Source organism: Hemitrygon akajei, chromosome 23 (assembly GCF_048418815.1).
Source record: "Hemitrygon akajei chromosome 23, sHemAka1.3, whole genome shotgun sequence".
NCBI classification, from domain to species: domain Eukaryota; kingdom Metazoa; phylum Chordata; class Chondrichthyes; order Myliobatiformes; family Dasyatidae; genus Hemitrygon; species Hemitrygon akajei.
Window position 1 is genome coordinate 16850704 of NC_133146.1, and position 23515 is coordinate 16874218.

Sequence of the window (23515 nt, forward strand, 5' to 3'; positions counted from 1 at the left end):
ACACACACACACACTCACACACACACACTCACACACACACTCACACACACACACACACACACACACTCACACTCACACACACACACACACTCACACACACACACACACACACACACTCACACACACACACGCTAATGTACTCAAGACTTTTGCACAGTACTATAGTAATTTTATGTATTGCCCTTTACTGCTGCTACTGTAAAAATACCAAATTATGTGACATATGTGAGTGATGATAAACCTGATTGTGATGTGGGTCTGTATTGTGGACTGAGAGCAGGTATAGGGGAATCGTGGTTGGGAACAGGGGAAGGGAAAGGGGAGAGTAGGGGAAGCTCCAGAGATACCTCCCGTAAGGATCAATAAACCGATTGTTTGGAATCAAATGACCTTGCCTGGTGTGTCAGGGCTGGGCGTGTCTGCGCCCGTGCCACCCACCCCGGCACTCCTTCTTTGCCCCACACTCCTCCCGCAGTGCTTCACTCTCACCATTCCCAACACTCTTCGCTCCCGCCAGATTTACAAACTTGCTCTCTGCTCCGTGTTGACAAAACAGTTCTGTGCAAAAGTCTCAGGCACCCTAACTACCTATGTGTGTCTAGGACTTTAACACAGTACTGTACATTTACATGTACTAGGAATTTTATATGTTATAAGTTATATTAACGTATAAAAAGTAGTTTAAAGTCTTTACAGTACAGCGCAGTGACGGGGTGGTAGATAGAAGGGGTGGGGAGATCTAATTAGAATGGTTGATCAGATTAACTGCCTGGTGGAGGAAATGTTTAAAATGGCATGAAGTTTCACTATCAGCCGACAATATTAGAGGGGGACTCCCAAACCCCCAGCTACAAAAGCACGTGAGAGGCTAGATATCCCGTGCTAAGTAATCCGCCGCCACTCACCACGACAGAATCTTCACACCACCTCCTGGCCACAAGTCAGGAGTGACTTTTCAATGAGCATGTGGCCGAGAAAAAGGGAGGGTGTCAGGACTGGAGGCGAGGGTCGGGCCAGCTCTGCTCGTTGTTCTACGATGTTCAATCCTCCATCAGTAGTGCTGAGGTTGTGACACTGCTCCGGCTGTTCCAGGCTTCGTATCTGCGAGTTTTGCGTGGATTTGCCTCACCGTGTGGTGAACTGAGCCCAAGCCCATGCCCATGGCTGATCCGGGTCCGGGTTATGGACTCCATTTCATTCCAAATGCTATTGTTCACTTCTATCTGCACAATTCGTGTTTTTTTCTCTCTCTCTCTCTCTCTGCTTGGTCTTTTTTGAATAAATTGGGTTCTTTCATGTTTCCTGTTTCGTGGCTGCCTCTAAGCAGACGAATCTCAAGGTTGTATAATTTATACATATTGATAATAAATGTTCTTTGAACTTCCAAGTGAAGCTAATCTTGTAGACCACGATGGGGCATGTCATTAGTGCCTCTACCCTTCAGCTCCAGCCCCCGCCTGTCTGACACATCCCAAAGATGTGGGGGTTGCTGGGGCAATCACACCACACCCTCACAGTCAGGAAAGCACAAGCATCGACACTTTCTGAGGACAGTGAGGTGCGGAAGGCTCCCCGCCCCACTCTAACGACTTTCTAGAGGAGCAGTGAGAGTGTGGCCGCATCGTTGTGTGGTACAGAAGCCGCCAGGCGTCAGACCTCAAGACCCTACAGAGGACAGCAAAACCCACCGAGAGAGTCACCAGGTCTCCTCTCACCTATTTATGACTGGGAACACTGCAGATGAAAGGCCCAAACTACTGCTGAGAGTCTTTACCAGCTGTCCCACAGTATCTTTAACCCACTGCCTTCAGGAAGGAGGTACTGGAACATCAGAACTAGGACTGCGAGACTGGGTAACAGCTTCTTCCCTCAGGATGTGAGACTAATGAATACCCTGCCACCATCGAGGTCTCGTCACTAGGACAGCAAGCTGTTCACTGTTTACTTGTGCTGCGTTTTAATACATGAATTGTGAATTATATTTATTAACTTATTTATAGTATAATATTTTGATTTATTTACTGTGTGTAATTCATGTTGTGTGGGTGCACTGTGATCCGGAGGAACGTTGTTTCACTTGGTTGTATATATGTCCAGACAGATGACAGTAATCGTGAACTTGGACTTGGCTGGCTCTCTGTACCTGAAAGACATAGTTTCCCGGTTTCACGTCGGTGATATCGATCCACTGGCAGTCGATGTCATGGCGGTAGAGGTCCCAGCAGCCCACGCTGATACCTTGCTCTCCAAAGTTGGCGCATGCGTAATCCTTGTAAATACCTGGGGGAAATGAGGGGGAGAGACGGGGAAAGATTAGCCCAGGCTGAGCTGCTGACGTTGAAGGCTTCAGTGGGAATGTATTCCAAATCCCTGAGTAATGTCTCTCCCTAAAATTACCAAAATTCTCTCCTTCCCTCTTCTGGCTTTTCCATTCCCCGTTCTGCTTCCCCTTTTAACCCTTCCCCTCTCCTCACCTGACAGTCGTCTCCCTCTGGTGTTGTTTCTTCTTACCCTTTCTCCCATGGTCCACTCTCCTCTCCTACCAGATTCCTTTCTCTTCCATCTACACATCCCAACTTCTCACTTCATCCCCCCTCTCCCCACCCACCTACCCCTCGCCCATCACCTGCCACCTGGTACTCCTCCTCCTCCCCCCTCCCACCTTCTAATTCTGACTTCCTCCCCCCTCCTTTCTAATCCTGATGAAGGGTCTCAGCCCAGGCTGTTCATTCACCTTCATAGACACGGCCTGACCTGCTGAGTTCCTGCACATTTTGTGTTACTTTGACTAACAATGATCACACAATGATTCCCAACCCCATTCACATCATCGAGACCTCCTCTTACCCTTGCATCAGAAGGTTCAAATGTCTCTCGAGGGATGAGGCAGTCCTGAAGGAGTTAACCCTTACGGGGCAGGTTCAGGCCAATACGGAACTCATTAGACCATAAAGACCATTAGACAGAGGAACAGAATTAGGCCATTTGGCCCATCAAGTCCTCTCTGTAATCAATCATGGCTGATTTATTTTCCCTCTTTCTCCTCGCCATAACTTTTGGCATCCTTATTTATCAAGACTTATCAACATCCGTTTTAACTGTCTTGGCCTCCACAGCCATTTATAGCAATGAATTCCACAGATTCACTGCTTACTGGGTAATGAATTTCCTCCTCATACTGTTCTAAAGGCTCATTCTGAGGCTTTTCTGAGTCTGTGCCCTCTGGTCCTGGACTCTCCCACTAATGGAAACATCCTCTCCACATCCACTCTATCTCGGCCTTTCACCCCCCCCCCCCCCAACTTAACATTGACGTCCTGGCTCTGAACATCCTGTTGTCTGAGGGAACAGCGCAATGCAGGAATAGGCCATTTGACCCACAATCTTTGTGCTGATCATGATTGCCAAAGTAAAACAAATCCCTTCTGCCTGTATTTAACATGTATCTCTTCATTCCCTGTAAATTCACGTATCTAACCTCCAGCCTCTATTGTATCTGTATCAACTATCACCCCAGGTACCCACAACTGTGTAAAACAAAACTGTCCTGCTCGTCTCCTTTAAACTTTCCCCCTCTCGACTTAAATGCATGCTTTCTAGTATATGATATTTCTACTCCGGGGAAAAGATCATGGCTGTCTATTTTTGCCTCTCATAATTCTATGCACCTCAGTTCTTATTGTGTGTAGTTCCAATGGTGAAACTAGCCCAGCTGTTTGGAAGATGTGTTGGGGCTGGGAGAGAGGGGGTGGTGAGACTAGACCACTCCACACTCAATGTGCAGAGTCACTTCAGGAGCAGCACTTCCCTACGCAAGAAGATTTATTACTTCACTATTGACCGCTCCGTGCTGAAAGATAAAACAGGAGCTGAAAACATCCGAATTGAAATATCCCTAGAGGCAGAAAGAGGACTCCGTGAGCTGTCCGGAAAGTTTGCTGCTTTCGGGAATGGCTCATTCTGGGATTAGGGTCAATTCATCTCCTGGTTTCCTGCGTCTGAGCAGGAAGTGACTATGAGGCCATGTCTCCGGGAGCCCCCTCGACCCTCCAATGTCATTGGTTCCCCCACTCCCCCAACCAACCACCCCTCCTCGCAGAGCACATCTGGATTCACTATCTGCTCTAAACCACAATCCCCCTCAAGACACTGTTGCCATGGTTTCAGGCTCTCTGCTTTTTCCAGTGTTATTCTGATCCAAGGATATAATGTGTGATCTTTTAATAATAGCCGGGGAAGAGGCGACCCCCCTCCTGTTAGATTGTTTGAGGTAACTTGTTTTTTATTCTTTCTTGCTTCTCTTCTAATATTTATATCTGTGCACTTGTAATGCTACTGTGATACCATAATTTTCTTTCGGATCAATAAAGTATCTATATATCTATTTATTTAGATAGATAGATAGATAGATAGATAGATAGATAGATACTTTATTCATCCCCATGGGGAAATTCAACTTTTTTCCAATGTCCCATACACTTGTTGTAGCAAAACTAATTACATACAATACTTAACTCAGTAAAAAAAAATATGATATGCATCTAAATCACTATCTCAAAAAGCATTAATAATAGCTTTTAAAAAGTTCTTAAGTCCTGGCGGTAGAATTGTAAAGCCTAATGGCATTGGGGAGTATTGACCTCTTCATCCTGTCTGAGGAGCATTGCATCGATAGTAACCTGTCGCTGAAACTGCTTCTCTGTCTCTGGATGGTGCTATGTAGAGGATGTTCAGAGTTTTCCATAATTGACCGTAGCCTACTCAGCGCCCTTCGCTCAGCTACCGATGTTAAACTCTCCAGTACTTTGCCCACGACAGAGCCCGCCTTCCTTACCAGCTTATTAAGACGTGAGGCGTCCCTCTTCTTAATGCTTCCTCCCCAACACACCACCACAAAGAAGAGGGCGCTCTCCACAACTGACCTATAGAACATCTTCAGCATCTCACTACAGACATTGAATGACGCCAACCTTCTTAGGAAGTACAGTCAACTCTGTGCCTTCCTGCACAAGGCATCTGTGTTGGCAGTCCAGTCTAGCTTCTCGTCTAACTGTACTCCCAGATACTTGTAGGTCTTAACCTGCTCCACACATTCTCCATTAATGATCACTGGCTCCATATGAGGCCTAGATCTCCTAAAGTCCACCACCATGTCCTTGGTCTTGGTGATATTGAGACGCAGGTAGTTTGAGTTGCACCATATCACAAAGTCCTGTATCAGTTTCCTATACGCCTCCTCCTGTCCATTCCTGACACACCCCACTATGGCCGTGTCATCAGCGAACTTTTGCACATGGCAGGACTCCGAGTTATATTGGAAGTCTGATGTGTACAGGGTGAACAGGACCGGAGAGAGTATGGTTCCCTGCGGCGCTCCTGTGCTGCTGACCACCGTGTCAGACCTACAGTCTCCCAACCGCACATACTGAGGTCTATCTGTCAAGTAGTCCACTATCCAATCCACCATGTGAGAGTCTACTCCCATCTCCGTTAGTTTGTGCCTTAAGATCTTGGGCTGGATGGTGTTAAAGGCACTAGAGAAGTCAAGGAATTTAAAGATATATATGTTGGCGCGTGGCCAAGTGGTTAAGGCGTTTGTCTAGTGATCTGAAGGTCACTAGTTCGAGCCTTGGCTGAGGCTGTGTGTGTGTCCTCGAGCAAGGCACTTAACCACACATTGCTCTGCGACAACACCGGTGCCGAGCTGTATGGGTCCTAGTGCCCTTCCCTTGGACAACATTGGTGGTATGGAGAGAGGAGACTTGCAGCTTGGGCAACTGCTGGTCTTCCATAAAAAATCTTTGCCCAGGCTTGCGCCCTGGAAACTTTCCAGGGTGCAAATCCATGGTCTATCGAGACTAACGGAGGCCTACATAAAGATATATAATATCCATGTACAGTTTGCACTCTGTAGTCTGACATCCTGTGCCTGGTTCGTGTGAGAGGTGAGAGGACCAGTGCAACGCAGACACAAGGACTGGTGTTGACGTGCTTACCTTCTGCCATGAAAGAGGCCGTTTGACCCGCTGGCCTCATGCCAGGAACCAGCAGAACAACCCAACAGCTTACCTCTCTGTAACCCCACAACCACACAGTTTTGCCTCCCGCCCCTCTCCAGGATTCGCCAACAGTCCACCACCCCCTGACTTTGGGATGCACCGGAGGGGTGGGGTCGTAGCTGAAGAGCAACAACGTGAACGAACGTGCTGCCCCCTGCCCCATTGTGGTCTAAACAATTAGCTCTATTTGTCACATGTACATCGAGACACAGTGAAACGTGCCACTCCTGTCAATTCGAATTGGCAAGTACTGTGCTGGGGACATGCCACAAGCCCCGCCACACTTCCAGTGCCACCATGCTGTGCCCACACTCACTAATCCTAACCCTAACCCGCACATCTTTGGAACGTGGGAGAAAACCAGAGCAACTGGGGGTCACGGGGTGAAAGGGCAGCGGCGGAAACTGAACCCGATTGCCACTGTAGATATTAGAAAAAGCTTCATTTGTCACATGTACATTAAAACGCAGAGAGAAATATGCTGCTTGTGTCAACGATCAATACAGTCCGACGATATCCTGGGAGCAGCCTGCCAGTGTCGCCATGCGTCCGGCGCCAACAAAGAGTGCCCACGACTCACTAACCCGAGCACGTATGTCTTTGGAAACCAGAGCACCTGGAGAACATATAAACTCTTACAAACAGCAGTGGGAATCAAATCTTGATGCTCTCCAGGAATGAAAAACTGCCATCCTTACCCAGGCTAGCTGGATAATTCCAGACCGGTCTGCTGACTCCAGTCTGACCAATGTCTGGGTAACTCCAGACTGGTCTGGTAACTCCAGACTGACCAATGTCTGGGTAACTCCAGACTGTCCAATGATCTGAGTAACTCCAGACCAGTCTGGTGACTCCAGACTGACCAATGTCTGGGTAACTCCAGACTGACCAATGGTCTGGGTAACTCCAGATGGGTCTGGTGACTCCAGACTGACCAATGGTCTGGGTAACTCCAGACCAGTTTGCTGACTCCAGACTGACCAATGGGCTTGACTTCCAACAGCCCTCAGAAATGCCTCAACAATGTACCCAGCTCAGGAGCTTTTTTCTTTCTTTCTCTCTTTTTCTCTCTCTCTTTCCCTTTCTCCCTCTCCCTCTCCTTCTCCCTCCCTCTCCCTCTCTCCCTCCCTCCCTCCGTTTCTCACATGCAATGGAGACATAGTGATTCAGTATTACTGTTCCTCAGGTTACACAGAATCTCATCTCCTTTGAATCCACTCATTCTTCCCATTGATTCATTACAAGACCTTTGTCCATTTTCCCCTCACCTCCCCCCCCCCCCCACCCTCCGCACAAGATTCAAGCACCATCGCCTGACTTACCTCTTTCGCAATCCGAGTCTTCTAGGCAGAAGCTTGCTTTGTGCCCCTCGGCCACCTTACTGCCATTTAAGGTGAGGAGGTCGTAGTGTGTGAAGACTTCCATGCTGTGGTAGTGTCTGTAAGGACAGGAACAGATTCGAGTAGTGAGCTCCAAGGTCAGACAATGTTTCACCAGCCCTGTTCAAAGCCACGATTTGTTATAACCGTATAACAATTACAGCACGGAAACAGGCCATCTTGGCCCTTCTAGTCCGTGCCGAACACTTACTCTCACCTAGTCCCACCGACCTGCACTCAGCCCATAAGCCTCCATTCCTTTCCTGTCCGTATACCTATCCAATTTTACTTTAAATGACAATATCAAACCTGCCCCTACCACTTCTACCAGAAGCTCGTTCCACACAGCTACCACTCTGAGTAAAGAAGTTCCTCCTCGTGTTACCCCTAAACTTTTGCCCCTTAACTCTCAACTCATGTCCTCTTGTCGAATCTCCCCTACTCTCAATGGAAAAAGCATATCCATGTCAACTCTATCTATCCCCCTCATAATTTCAAATACTTCTATCAAGTCCCCCCTCAACCTTCTACGCTCCAAAGACCTAACTTGTTCTGCAACAGAACTTTATCAGTTATTTATTTAGCGGTTTAGCATGGTAACAGTATGTGACCAATCAATCTACTAACTTACATGCCTTTGGAGTGTGGGAGGAAACCGGATGACTTGGAGGAAATCCACATGGTCACAGGGAGAACGTACAAACTCCTCACAGACAGCAGCTTGAGGAGTCGCTAGTGTTTCAGTAGCTTTCCACTAACTGCTCCGCTACCATGCTGCCCCAGTAGATAAACATAACTAAAACGTTGTGGAGATTGCACCTCATCCTCTGCTTGGGCACAGAGCGTCTTTCCAGCTTCAACCGTAAGCTCAGCGATTTCTCATCTTGGTTATCGGTTTATTACTATCACATGTACCAAGACGCAGGGAAAGGCTTTAGTTTATAAACAGATCGCTGTGCACACAAGTACAGTGAAATGAAACACATGAAAAGGAACTCCCCGCTGAACATCGATGGCTCCTCAGTTGAGATTGTTAAGAGCACCAAATTTCTTGGTGTTCACCCGGCGGAGAATCTCACCTGGTCCCTCAACACCAGCTCCATAGCAAAGAAAGCCCAGCAGCGTCTCTGCTTTCTGCGAAGGCTGAGGGAAGTCCATCTCCCACCCCCCATCCTCATCACATTCTACAGGGGTTGTATTGAGAGTATCCTGAGTAGCTGCATCACTGCCTGGTTTGGAAATTGCACCATCTCGGATCGCAAGACCCTGCAGTGGATAGTGAGGTCAGCTGAGAAGATCATCGGGGTCTCTCTTCCCGCAATTACGGACATTTACACTACACGCTGCATCCACAAAGCAAACAGCATTATGAAGGACCCCACGCGCCCCTCATACAAACTCTTCTCCCTCCTGCCATCTGGGAAAAGGCACCGAAGCATTCGGGCTCTCACAACCAATCTATATAACAGTTTCTTCCCTTAAGCCATCAGACTCCTCAATACCCAGAGCCTGGACTGACACTTTGCCCTATTGTCTTGTTTATTATTTATTGTAATGCCTGCACTGTTTTGTGCACTTTATGCAGTCCTGGGTAGGTCTGTAGTCTAGTGTAGTTTTTTTCTGTGCTGTTTTTCATGTAGTTCAGTCTAGTTTTTGTACTGTGTCATGTAACACCATGGTCCTGAAAAACATTGTCTCATTTTTACTATGCACTGTACCAGCAGTTATGGTGGAAATGACAATAAAAGTGACTTGACTTGATGATGTGGAATATATTGTTGTAGCCACAGAGGAACTGCAGTGCAGGGAGACAAATTAGGTGCAAAGCTCACAACGGGGTAGATTGTTGCTGTTGTTCCTCTCCACGCTTGTGACATGTCGGCAGAAACATTGCCATTTCTTTAACATTTGTCTGTTTTTCTTTACAAGACTGAGTTGCTAGATTGATTCTCAGCCCAGCTATTATGGAAAGCGTGCAGGAAACAGGCCAGATTCAAACCCGTAACTACTCGCCCCTATGTCCAGTGTGGATATCACTACGTCACCGGCTGGCTAGCGAGGTAGATTTGGAGATCAGGAATTCATCTTTAGCATAAGAAAGCTTTGTTCAAGAGTCCGACAGAAGCTCTCCTTGAGCCTGGTGGTATGTGCTTTCAGGCTTTTGTATATTGTGCCTGAGGTGAGAGGGGAGAGAAGAGATCATTTCTATTATGTCAGCTGCTTTACCGAGACAGCGAGAAGAGTAGATAGAGTCCATGGACGGAAGATTGGTTTTCAACCTTCTTTGAGAAAGTCCTCCAGCTTTCTGAGGAATTTTTTAACTACGTTTCTTTGGATCTATAACACACGCACATCATTGCCATTTTGAAAGCGTTCTGCTCTCTTCCTTTGTTTAGACCCAAAGTGGGTGAGTTCTCATTGGAAGCAAACAAAATTCATGGACTGTTTGTCCCACGTAGTCTCAATAACAGTAACTTTCCCCAAGCAGTAGGACTGATCAACACCTCCACCCACGACCACCCCAACACACCCCCAACCATCATTTCATATTAGTCACCTAACGTACAGACACTCCTGTGCCAGGCATCAACTTCATTGTCAACCTATCAATCTATGTATATAAGCTATTTTATGTAGTTATAGTTATCGTGTTTGTATTATTATTCTCTTCTTTAGCTTATTGTGTTTTCCATCTGCTGCATCAGATCATTCTCCCTTACACTTGTGCACTGTACAAGAAATTACATTAAACCATCTTGAATCGAAACGACAAGGAACTAACTCACAGGAGCATTTTGAGAAAAACTGGTCTCTCTAGAAAGGCTTCAAATAACAATTTAAAGAAAAAGGGGGAAAGGAGGAGGCCACTTGGCCCATCAAGTACATGACTGTACTTTGCATATCAGCTTCATCAGTCATTCCCATCTGAAAGCCCTGATCCAAGGAGATCCTACCACCAAACATATCTTTACACTCCCTGCCCCTCCGATTTCCACAGGGATAACTCCCTCCGTAATTCCCTTGTCCATTCATCTGTCCTCCCAGCACTTACCCCAGCAAGCAACCAAAGAGCCACACCTGCCTATACACCTCCTCCCTCACCTCCATTCGGGGTCCCAAACAGTCCTTCCAGGTGAGGGGACACTCCACCTGCAAACCGGCTGGGGTTGTCCAGCGTGTCCGGCGTTCCCAATGCGGCCTCCTCTACATTGGACAGACCTGTCGTAAATTGGGGGACCCCTTTGCCATGCCCCTACGACTCATCGCCAAAAGCAGGACTGCCCGGTGGCCGAACGTTTTAATTCCGACTCCCATTCCTGTTCTGACGGATCAGTCCACGGTCTCCTCTCATGCCAAGATCTGGCCACTCTCAGAGCGGAAGAGAAACACCCTGCTTCCGTCTGAGTAACCTCCGACCCGATGGCATGAACATCGATTTCTCCTTCCTGTAAAAAACATTCCCTCCCCATCCCTTCTTCCTCTATTCACCTGCCTATCACCTCCCACTGGGTTGCCTCCTCCTTCCCTTCCTCCTGTGGGCCACTCTCTTCTCCTATCAGATCCCTTTACCTCCCCAGCTACCTGGCCTTCCTATCAACTTCCACTGTCCTCCTTCCCCTCCCCCCACCATTTTATTCTGGCACCTTTCCCCTTCCTTTCCAGTTCCGATTAAGGGTCTCGGCATGAAACATCGATCATCTATTCACTTCCATAGATGCTGCCTGACCTGCGGAGTTCCTCCAGCGTTGTGTTTGCTGCTTTGGATTGCCAGCATCTGCAGTTTGTGAAAAAAAACAACTTGCCTGAATTCCTCTCGGATCTTTCCCCAAAAAGGTTAAATCTGAGCCCCACCGTCTTTACCCAATCGCTCAAGTGAAAAGCTCTCACATCCGTCTCAGAGCTCGCCATTAGCTTGTCCACCTCGATCAAACCACCCTCTCTACGAATTAGCTGCTCAGGTGTACTGTTGTAGTGGAAATCCCTCATCCCTGGACCCATTCCAAAGAAGAGGAAAAGTGGATGCAGAGAAGGAAATGGGAATCTGCAGCACCTCGATTAAAGCATTTTACAGCTTTTCCTGGGAGCAACCTGTCAATTAACCTCAGGCGTTATTTGCCTCAGGGTTATTTACACAGTTGACATGAAGAATGTTGGAAGGATTTTTAACATACTTCTCAGAGCGCAGCCGTTGAGGGAAACAGCCGCGGAGTATTTCCTTGTTTATCGAGCTGGGAAAATAAAAATATTAGGAAGTGGATGTCCAATAATTGGGGATTAAAACCTGGCTGGAAGTTTCCATTTATTCCTGAAGGATTTAAGGTTTCCAAACCTGAGGAGTGTTCCAAGTTGTCAAGACACTCTCTGCCAGTGGCTGCTGCTTTCTGGGGCCCTCCTGCTTTTGCTGGCAAGGAACCCTGCCTATTCGGTAGCTAGTCCTCTGGCCCCAGGCCCAAGGCTGAGCTAACCCGCACGCAGAGAACACCAGCATTCGGCCTGTGGTCGGGCCTGACCACTCCACAGGCCAGACAAACCCACCAGGGAAGTACGGGGTCAACACACCCTGGTGTTCCACCACCACCACCCCCCCCCCCCCAATCCTGAGGCATGTAGAAGCCTCAGCAAGGTGTGGGCTTCACAAAAAACCACTGAAGGGACCCAAATGGTCAGGTAGCATCCATGGAGGAAAATGAACAGTTGCCATTTTGGGTCAAGACTTCATCTGGGCTGAGCGACAGAGGGAACATAGCTGTCGTGGAGAGGTGGAGGGAAGGGTTGGAACAAGACCTGGGAAGTGATGGGTGGATTTAGGTGAGCAGGGATGATGGGCAGATGAAGGAGGGGAGAGTGGGAAAAGTGACAGAGGGTGGGAGGTGATGGGTGGATTTAGGTGAGGAGGGATGATGGGCAGATGGAGGAGGGGAGAGTGGGAAAAGTGACAGAGGGTGGGAGGTGATGGGTGGATTTAGGTGAGGAGGGATGATGGGCAGATGGAGGAGGGGAGAGTGGGAAAAGTGACAGAGGGTGGGAGGTGATGGGTGGATTTAGGTGAGGAGGTATGATGGGCAGATGGAGGAGGGGAGAGTGGGAAAAGTGACAGAGGCTGGGAGGTGATGGGTGGATTTAGGTGAGGAGGGATGATGGGCAGATGGAGGAGGGGAGAGTGGGAAAAGTGACAGAGGGTGGGAGGTGATGGGTGGATTTAGGTGAGCAGGGATGATGGGCAGATGAAGGAAGGGTGAGCGGGGAAAGTGACAGAGGATGGCAGGTGACAAAGGGCTGCAGATGATCAGTGATCCCTATCAGATTCCGCGATCTGCAGCCCGCGATCACCTCTCACCTGGATCCACCCATCACCTCCCAGCCTCTGTCGCTATTCCCACTCTCCCACTCCTCTGTCTGCCCATTACTTCTCAGCTGGATCCACCCAGCCTCTATCGCTATTCCCACTCTACCCTCCACCATCTGCCCATCATCCCTCTTCACCTGCGTCCCAGCCTCTGTTGCTATTCCCACGTCTGCCCATCACCTCTCCTGACCTGGATCCACCCTTCACTGCCAGCTCTTGCTCCACCCCTTCCCCCCAATCCTAAAGTAACGATGACCATAACAGTCTGGATTGAGGAAAGCCCCCAGCTTCACCTGAGCACAACGACTGAGAGGCCGAGGGTTTGGTAGGACAGAGGGAATATCAGTGAGAGGATCACGTGCCAGTTCCTGATTGGAGAGCGCTGAGCATGCTTGGGCTTTGCCGGGTAGCGGGGTTAAGATACGTTTGTTTATTTCTGTTAATAAAAGTTCTTTAATTCTTCCAGAATATGATTCTTCATTGTTAACCCATGGAATGTTTAAATAGAAGTGACATAACAGCCAGGATTGGCACAGAGATCTGGAGGGTCCCCTTTTCCTCTTCAACCCTCAATTCAACTCAAAACTAATTTGTTTTCTCTCTTTCCTACTCCTGACGAAGCAAAGTTTGAGTGGGTTTGGTTTGTGGCCAAAAGCCCATTCAAACTGGTGGAGAATATTCTGACCAGTTGCTTCACCGGCCATTGCAGAGGCTCCAAAATGCAGGCTCGAAAGAGACTTCAGAGGCTTATAGACTCAGCCATTTCCCTCAGGAGCACAGCCCTCCCCACCAGCGAGGACACCTTCAACAGGCAGTGCCTCGAGAAGACAGCATTCATCATGAAGGACCCTCAATACCTGAGACATGCCCTCTTCCTGTTACAGCGGGGAGGAGGTACAAGAGTCTGAACAGCCACACTCATTGTTTCAGGCCAAACTTTCCACCACCAGACGTCTGAATGTTCCATGAACACTTTCATAAACACAGATTCCGCAGATGCCGGAGATCTTGAGCAATACACACAACATGTGGGATGAACTCAGCAAGCTGACATGTGCGCCACCCATAAACACTACTTCACTAGTTCTCTTTTGCACCGTTTATTTATTCTTTTGCAACTTACAGTCAGTTATATGTCTTCCACTGTAGTGGTGAAACAATTTTCTTAACCAAGAAATTTTCTGAACGTACTGTTCAGAACGTTAGTGATAATAAACTCGAGTCGGATTCCAGGTCCTTAACATGAAATACTCGCAGCACACACAAAATGCTGGAGAAACTCAGCAGGCCAGGCAGCATCTATGGAAAATACGTTTTGGGGCGAGATCCTTCATCAGGACGGGGAAAAAGGATGAGAAGTCTGAGTAAGAAGGTAGGAGGAGGGGAGGAAGAAGTACAAGCAGGTGGCAGGTGAAACCAGGAGACGGGGAGGGGGTGAAGTAAAGAGCTGGGAAGTTGACTGTTGAAAGAGGTAAAGGACTAGAGGTCAGGCAATCTGATAGGAGAGGGTAAAAGACCATGAAAGAAAGGGAAGGAGGAGGAACACTAGAGGGAATTGATGGGTAGGCAAGGAGATAGGGTGAGAGAGGGAAACAGTAATGGGAATGGTGAAGGGAGGCAATTACCGGAAGCTTGAGGAAGCTGGAGGCTACCCAGGTGGAAAATGAGGTGTTGCTCCTCCAACCCGAGCGTGGCCTCATCGCGGCAGTAGAGGAGGCCGCGGACTGACATGTCGGAATGGGAACGGGAAGTAGAATTGAAATGGATGGCCACCGGGAGATGCCGCTTTTCCTGGCAGGTGAAGTGTAGGTGCTCAGCGAGGCGGTCTCCCGATCTACGTCAGGCCAGCTGAAACACTAATCTCGCTTCTCTCGCCGAGGTTGCTGCATGGCTTGCTGAGTGTTTCCAGCGTTCACTGTTTTTATTCCGGAGTTCTGCTTTGCGCAGTTGGATGAGTTGAGTTTTGCGTGGGGTCCCAAGCTGGAACCCTATCTGCCCTCCCAGTTTGGTGCAGGAGATCCCAAACGCTCTTCTCCTTAAGCACGTCATCCCTGCTGGAGCAGAGGCTGCCAACAGCAGCTCACCACGAGTCCTCTGTCCCGGGCCGGTAGAAGATTGAATGGCCCTGTGGCTTCCGCTTTAACCTCACAACTTCATACATCTTCGAGCTGAAGATCCTTCCTCTCTCGGGGACGAGGTCTTCGGAGCATCAGCTGGCTTTTCTGTAGCTCGTGCTTTTTATGGGCTGGGATTGCTAACCCCATTCTCAACCGCGCTCCACTTGCAGCTGGGCTTGGCGTTGTCCATGCTGGAGCTTTTGCTCGCGGTGGAGTTCCCAAGGTCTCGGTGTCTATTTGAACTGCTAAGACCACATGCCCACCTGCGGGATCCTGCTGTACGCACGTCGGACGCTGTGATTCCTTAGTCATGGTGCCTGTCAGTGCCTCAGACATTTCTCAATGACTGTTAACCCTCCGGAGGTTTAAGTGGGAGGTTGCAGATTTCCCTGTGTGAAGGCTTCCAGCCTGTGATGTCAGGAGGATTGGAATGTACTCGGCAAAGTCTGGGGATTGGCCGGGATCCAGCCCCCAAAGGCGGCCACCAGGAGCTGGATTGTTCTATTTCAGCAAGCATCTGTTCAGCCGACTTTCCAAAAATTGGCACTTGGATAATTTTCTAAGAACTTGTTTCGTTTTGTTCTCGAGTTATTGAGCTGCTCTCTGCAGAATGGGTCTCCTGGGTTCAATCCTGAGCCCAGATCAGATCTCTTCCTGTGACCATGGGCAACAGCACAGAACAACCTGATATTGCATCTCCACTTAACCATTCAACACAGAACAAAGCCATTCAGATCATAGCACCATAGGACATAGGAGAGGGAATAGGCCATTCAGCCCATCGAGTCTGCTCCCTATTCAATCATGGCTTATTTATTATCCCTCTCAAATCCATTCTCCTGCGTTCCCCCCGTAATCTTTGACACCCTTACTAATCAAGAACCTATCAGCCTCTGCTCTAAATATATTGAATGGTGCAGCCTCACAGCCATCCGCAGCAGTAAATTCTACAGCTTCATCATTCTCTGGCTAAAGAAATTCCTCCTCATTTCCGTTCTAAATGGACATCCTTGTAATCTGAGGTTGTACTTTCTGGTCTTAGTCTCTCCACCTACAGGAAATAACCTCTCCATGTTCACTCTATCTAGGCCTTTCAATATTTGATAGGTTTCAAAGGAATTTGCCCCTTCATTCTTCTAAATTCCACCGAGTACAGGCCCAAAGCCACCAAATGCTCCCCATATGTTAACCCTTTCATTTCCAGGATCATTCGCATGAACCTCCTCTGGACGCTCTCCCACACTTACTTCCTCAGGTTCAGAGGAACAGTCCTCACTCAAAATATCATGCCTACTTCCCTGGGCCTCCCTTGAGTCCAGATGAAGGGCCTCAACCCAAAACGTCATCAATCCACTTCTCACCATAGATGCTGACTGACCTCTCCGAGTTCCACAACCAGTTGGTCTTTTTTTCGTCCTCCCTTTTGATTCTTTTAATATTTTCCTAAACTGGTGGGGATTTACAGCATCAGTTGACCAGCTGGCATGCCTTTGAGAGGTGAGAGAAAGCTTGAGCACCTGAGGAAATCCAAGGTCGGGATTGAAGGCAGGCGGCTGGAGCTGTGTGCCAGTGGTTCTACCCAACCTGACTTACTGAGTGTGGAGTAACGGACACCCACTGGCATCTAATAAGGTGTCTGGCCAGTTTTATATATCCAGGAGCGAGTTACAGGGTGGAATTTTATCCAGAAGCGGAGTGGTTATATGTAAAATTCAGATCTAAGTGAGAGAACGAGAGAAGGGACGGACGGTAACACTGTAACGACCCCAACAACCCAAGCCCAGTTCTGCCACTGCCTGTAAGGAGTTCGTACGTTCCCTCCATGACCAGGTGCTCCAGTTTCCTCCCAACTCCGAGGAGTGCTGGTTAACGTTAGAGAGTTGAGGGCATGCTGTGTTGCTACGTTGGTACCAGGAACATGAAACCACTTGCAGGCTGCCCCCACCGGCACGTCCTCAGACTGTGATAGTCGTTGAAACAAACGACGCATTTTGCTGTGCGCTTTGACGCTTCGATGTACACGTGACAAATAAAGACCATCTTTAAAACTGAAAAGAAACTCGAGGAGTGACGCCTTCATGCGGAGTGTGGCGGGAATGAGGAAGGTGCAATAACAATATTTAAGGGACATTGGGATAAGTACATGGGTAGGGCAGGATAGGAACGGAATCAGTTTTAATATCACTGAATATGGTGTGAAATTTGTTGTTTTGCGCAGCAGTACAGTGCAAGGGATTCAAAACATTACTATAATTTAAAACAAGAAATATATAATCGTAGAACTTCCAGTGTGGGGGGGCGGGGTCAACAGCCAGCCCCGGCATGCGTAGCGGCCAGCGCTATTTATTGTTTTTATCTTAAAATGCTTTTATGGGATTATATGATGTTCAAGTTGATTTATTGTTCCATTTTAGCTCAGGTTATCCAGTCACTCCCATGTGTGTTTGTGGGTCGCCCTGACTGTGTGACCGTCTCCTCCCCCGGCCTGTCTGAGACAGACTGGTTCGCTCCCGGTTGGCTTGTCCCAGTAAAACCGGCCGTTGGGCTGGACGAGCCCCTCTCGTCTGTCATCACGGACCGAATGCTCGCCACGAGCAATTTTAAAAGAAGTAGTGCGAAAAGGGAGCAGATTAATGAGGTGGTGCTCGTGGGTTCACAAATCTGATGGAGAAGGGAAGAAGCTGTTACTAAAACTCTGAGTGTATGTTGTCAGGCCCCTGTACCTCTCTCTGGTGGTAACAATGAGGACAAACGGGCCAAGTGTTAGCAAATGGGACCAGCTTAGATGAGCACTGTGGTTTTATGCTGTATGACTATATAGGTCATTGGGGAGGGGGGAAGTTTGGTAGGGGTTGAGTAAGAGACTGAATTCCACGCAGAAGGCTTGGGAATTACATGCGGAGCACAGATTCCCACGAGGGAGTTACTGGGTGGATTTTTTTTCCCTTAAACATCTGCTGTGATCTTGCTAAGACTAAACTGTTTACCAGTAATTCTGCTCTTGCCAGACAAGAGAATGTGTGCTCACGGCTGAGACAGCTCCAAGTGAAGCCAATGACGTTTACTGATCAGTGACGGGACTCTACTCAGCGAAATAGTTTCCAGCCGGTGAGATAGCGCTTAGCCAATGCATGGATTACACTCTACACAGGAGGTTTCTGTGTGACGTGGGGACAGAGAGGCCTAGAAGGTAGCAGGAACCGCCCACAAAGTTCAGTGTAGTACTTTGCTATTCCCGCTGAATTGCAGAACGTAAGAGCACGAGGCTGCATTGCATCTAAAGCACCGGTCAGACCGTAGCCTGAGCCCTGTGAACGAGTCTTGTCAGTAAAAAGCCTTGCCTTCACACTACTGCCATCAGGCAGGAGGTACGGGAGCCTTAGGTCCCACACCACCAGGTTCAGGAACAGTTATTACCCCTCAACTGTCAGGTTCCTGAACTAGTATAGATAACTTCACACTGAACCGATTCCCTCTACGGACTCAATTAAGAACTCTACAACTCAAGTTCTCAATATTATTTATTTAATTGTTTGATTTGCAGTTTGTTTTATTTTGCACACAAGTTGTTTGTCAGTCTTTGTGTGCAGATTTTAATCGATCCTATTGTATTGCAATTATGAATGCCTGCAAGAAGATGAATCTCAAGATAGTATATGGTGACGTGTACGTGATTTGACAGTAAATTTATTTTCATCTTTTGAATCTTACAGGAGAAATGTCATTGCATTGGTAAGGGAGCAGAGGAAACCTACAGCAAAGTTGCCAAGACTGTGGGGATCTGCGGCCGTGGGGAAAGGTTGGAGAGGCGGGGGTTGGTTTCTTTGGGGCAAAGGAGACTGAGGGAAGATTTAATCGAGTTAAGTAAAATGATGAGCAAGAGTAAGTGAAAGGAGCAGAGAATTATTCGGTGAAAGGATTAGAGAGGAGATGAGGGATGATGTTTTCCTCAGTGTGGAGGGGTCTGGAATTCAGGTGAGAGGGAGAGCCCCTCCTCACAGTTAAACACAGGTATGCACTTCGAGGTCCTGCACATGCTGGAAATCTTGAGAAGACACAAAGTGTTGGAGGAGCTCAGCAGAGGGGAATAAGCAGTCAAAGTTCTAGGCCGAGACCTTTCACTGGATCCTGAAGAAACTCCTCCAGCACTTTGAGTATGTTACGGACTCAAAGAGCCATGACCCGCTGGGCCACAGACCCAGTGCAGGAAGGCGGGGTCAGCGGGGGGGGGGGGGCTTAGTTCTACCAGTACAGAAAGGATGGGCCAACTGCCTCCTCCCTGTTCATGAATCCGCTAAGAGTCTAACAGGTGATTTCAAACTTGTCTCGTAAACTTTCTGGTTCTAATCACCGCAATGTTAACAGGCCAATAAAGTGTTGCTAACGGACTGATGAAATGTTAACTAGCCAATGAAACATCGTTACCTGATCGATGAAATGTTAACTAGCCAATGAAACATCGTTACCTGATCGATGAAATGTTAACTAGCCAATTAAAATACTGTTAACCAACTAATGACATATTACCTAGGTGATAAAATCCCATTAAATGACCCCTGCCCCCATCACCATCTTCCCCAGCCTGGTACAGACTTACGCGTGGCAGCTGTGCCAGATCCAGGCGTGACGGCCAGTCCGCGGGCGGAAGTCGCTCCTGCCGATGTTGAGTATGCGGGAGGAGAAGCGTAGGAGCCGCCGGTGTCCGTAGGGCCAGTTCATCGCGTCTGCCGACTTGGCCAAGCAGCCCTCCTCGTGGGCACAGTAGAGCATGTGCAGGGGCCGGTCCTCCAGGTAGACAGACTGCTGGGCCAGATCAGCGTCCAGCACCAGGTCGGGCGTGGCTGGGAGCATCGAGGAGAGGGCAGCGAGCGTCAGTGTCTCATCATCGCCTCCCGACAGCAACCCTCCACACCCCTCCTCCCGCCTACCCCGCACCTCTGAGTTGTCCAGCAGATGGCTGCCCCTTGGGGGGACTTCACCCCAAAAGGGGAAGGACTCCTGGACAATGCAGATGAGCAGCGAACGAGAGTTAGATTCTGAAAATGGAAGCTCCCACAGATTGGAGACAACACCTTCCAAACTCACCACCTCCACCAGCGTGGAGAAGAGCAGCAAAGCCCAGGGAACGCCACCTCACATCACCGTCATTTAACATTTAAATTAAAGATGAAATTTGCTTTATTTGTCACATGTACATCAAAACGTGTAGTGAAACGTAGAACGACCAACACAGTCTAAGATTGTGTTGTATCAAGACTGGAAGTGTGGCCATGCTTCCAGAGCCAGTGTAACATGCCCACTATTCACTAACCCTAACCTGTAATTCTTTGGGATGTGGGGGGGGTGGGGTTGGAAACCGGAGCACCCAGAGGAACGCACATGGGGGTCACGGGGAGAAGGTTCAAACTCATTGCAGACAGCAGTGGGAATTGTACGTTGATCGGTGATCTCTGGTGCTATGCCAACCCCTACTCTACAGTGCTGCCCGCAAACTGCTCTGCCCGTGGTCTCAAGCTGCAGAGAGTTGTGGGCACAGCTCAGCACATCACGGAAACCAGCCTCCCCTCCATGGACTCTGTCTACACTTCTCACTGCCTCGGTAAAGCAGCCAGAGTTATCCGTCCACCCAGGATATTCTTTCTTCTCCCCTCTCCCATGGGGTAGAAAGCCTGAAAGCTCACATCACCAGGTGAAGGACAGTTTTTACCCTGCTGTTATAAGACACCTTGTATAATAGGATGGACTCTGGAGCTCTCAATCTACCCAGTAATGGCCTTGCACCTTGTTGCTTGCCTGCACTGCCCTTTCTCTAACTGTAACACTATTGTGCACGCTGTTATTGCTTTCCTTCAATGCAGTCTGCAAGAAATGATCTGAACAGTATGCAAGACGGCCGCATCTACCCTGGACGTTCTGCCTTCTCCCCTCTCCGTTCAGGCAGATGATACAAAAGCCTGAAGGCACACACCATCAGGCGCAAGGAAAGCTTCTATCCCTCTCAACACACACAACACGCTGGAGGAACTCAGCAGGTCGGGCAGGATCTATGGAAAAAAGTTCAGTCGACATTTCGGGCCGACACCCTTCGGCAGGACCGGAGGAAAGAAAGCTGAGGAGTAGATTTAAAAATTGGGGGTGGGGGGAGGGAGAAGCACAAAGTGATAGGTGAAACTTGAAGGGGGAGGTTGATTGGTGAGAGAGATACAGGGCTGTGTGGTGCATGGCCAAGTGGTTAAGGCATTGGACTAGAGATCTGAAGGTCGTGAGTTCGAACCCCAGCCGAGGCAGCGTGTTGTGTCCTTGAGCAAGGCACTTAACCACACATTGCTCCAGTCCACCCAGCTGATACTGGCAAAATGCTGGGGGTTAACCTCGCGATAGACTGGCGTCCTATCCGGGGTGGGGGGTGGGGGGGGAGTCTCCTACTCTCAGTCGCTTCGCCACGGAAATCAGCATAAGCAGTGGCCTGATGAGCCCGTAAGGCTCAGGACAGACTTTAACTATACAGGGCTGGAGAAGGGGGAGTCGGATAGGTGGGGATAGAAGAAGAAAGAAAAGGGGGGATAGGCAAGGAGAAAAGGGAGATGGGGAATGGTGAAGGAGAGGGTGGGCAATGGTTCCATTCCCGGAAGTTTGAGAAATCGATGTTCATGCCATCAGGTTGGAGGCTACCCAGACAGAATATAAGGTGTTGTTCCTCCAACCTGAGTGTGGCTTTATTGCGATAGTAGCGGAGGCCACGGATTGATATATCAGAATTGGAAAAGGAAATAGAATTAATATGGATGGCCACTGGGAGATCCCACTTCTTCTGACGGGTGGAGCGCAGGTGCTCGGTGAAGCGGTCTCTGAATCTACATCTCACCTATATACAGGAGGCCTGACGCAGTATATGACCCCAACAGACTCGCAGGTGAAGTGTTGCCTCACCCGGAAGGAAGGTTTGGGGCTCTGGATGGTAGTGAGGGAGGAGGTGTAGGGACAGATGTAGTACTTGCTCCGTGTGCAAGGATAAGTGCCAGGAGGGAGATCAGTGGGGAGGGATGAATGGACAAGGGAGTGGCGTAGGGATCGACCCCTGCGGAAAGCAGAAAGTGGGGTATGAGGGAAAGATGCTTGGTGGGGGGATTGGAGATGTCTCTTATAATACTATTGATCAGTTCCCAAACACAATAGATGGACTCTTGACCTCACAGTGTAATTTTTCATAGCCTTGCACCTTACTGCCTAACTGCACAGCACTTTCTCTGTAACCGTATTCTGCATTCTGTTGTAGTTTTTACCTTGCTCTACCTCAATACACTGTGTAATAATCTGATCTGTATAAACAGTATGCAAGACCAGTCCTTCACTATTTCTCAGTACATGTGACAAAGAAAAATCAGTACAACACAGAGAACGAATACTTTAACAAAAGAGTGCTTGAGAATGTACAATGCTTAAAGTTGGGAACTTGCTTCCCGAACCCCCCCAGAGGTCACCCGTCCCCACCAGTCCCTCCATCCCACTGGTTCCACGCGCACCTGACACTCACACTCTGTGCAGGCGACTCCAGCGGCGAATCGGCCCCCACCCCTCGGACAGTCCACCTGGTCGCCGTCGTGGGAGCACTGCTGGATGGAGAGCTCGGTCCCGGAGCAGGATATCCCGCTGAGGACCACCTCCTCGGTGATCTGGTCCCCCTGCCAGAACCACGTCTCCTTCGAGGCAAGCGGCAGAACTGTGGGTTACAACGTGGCCCGCCCCAGTAACCCCTTCACAAACATTGACAGGGTACAGGACGGGTGATAGATGATGGGCAGAAGGTGTCAGATTGGAGACAGAGGCAGGTGAGTGATGTGAAAATTAAAATCAGGTGGAGCCTGGTGTGGTGTAGAACACTACAGCACGGTGCAGGCCCTTTGGCCCACAATGTTGTGCTAACCCTTTGAACTTACTCTAAAATCATTCTAACCTCTCCTTTTGACATAGCCATCCATTTTTTAATCGCCCGTGTACCTGCCTAAGGCTCTCTTAATGTATCTGACTCTACCACCACCGCTGGCAGAGTGCTCCATGCACCCACCACACTCTGTGTATAAAAATCTACCGCTGATATCCGCCTCTGCTTTCCTCCGATCACCTTAAAATTTTCCCCCGCTAATCACCATTACTAATAAAGTTTTTGCTGTCCACTCAATCTTTGGCTCGTCTTGTACACCTTTACCAAGTCGCTTCTTATCATCTCCCAAGCTTGCTTAACCTAGCCTCATAAGACCTGCTCTCTAATCCTGGCAGCATCCTGGTGAATCTCCTCTGCACCCTCTCTAAAGCTTCCACATCCTTCCTCTAATGAGGCGATCAGAACTGAACACAATACTCCAGGTGTGGTCTGACCAGGGTTTTATAGCGCTTGAACTCAATCCCACAACTAAAGAAGGCCAACACACCATATGCTTTCTCTTGCTGGTAAATATCTTAAAGGAGAGGAACTTTCCACGATATGGGAGATGAAAGTGGTCCTACGAGGCAGACACTCTGCCGACACTTACAAAGCCCTTGGACCAGTTCTGGAAGAGTTGTAAGTCGTGGCTGGTGGGTTGTTATTCCTTTAGCTGGCGTGTACCAGATGAA

At 48.8% G+C, this 23515-nt stretch overlaps 1 protein-coding gene across 1 annotated transcript in view; it reads right to left on the minus strand.

Moving 5' to 3' along the window:
• LOC140715196 (lysyl oxidase homolog 4-like) overlaps positions 1 to 23515 on the minus strand; it is a 123417-nt gene that overhangs the window by 1978 nt on the left and 97924 nt on the right. The window contains exons 10-13 of the mRNA XM_073027042.1: positions 22437 to 22602; positions 19500 to 19743; positions 7382 to 7497; positions 2144 to 2280 (exon numbers count right to left, since the gene is read on the minus strand). Of these exons, the coding sequence (XP_072883143.1) occupies positions 2144 to 2280; positions 7382 to 7497; positions 19500 to 19743; positions 22437 to 22602 (663 nt within the window). The remainder of the gene's footprint in view (positions 1 to 2143; positions 2281 to 7381; positions 7498 to 19499; positions 19744 to 22436; positions 22603 to 23515) is intronic.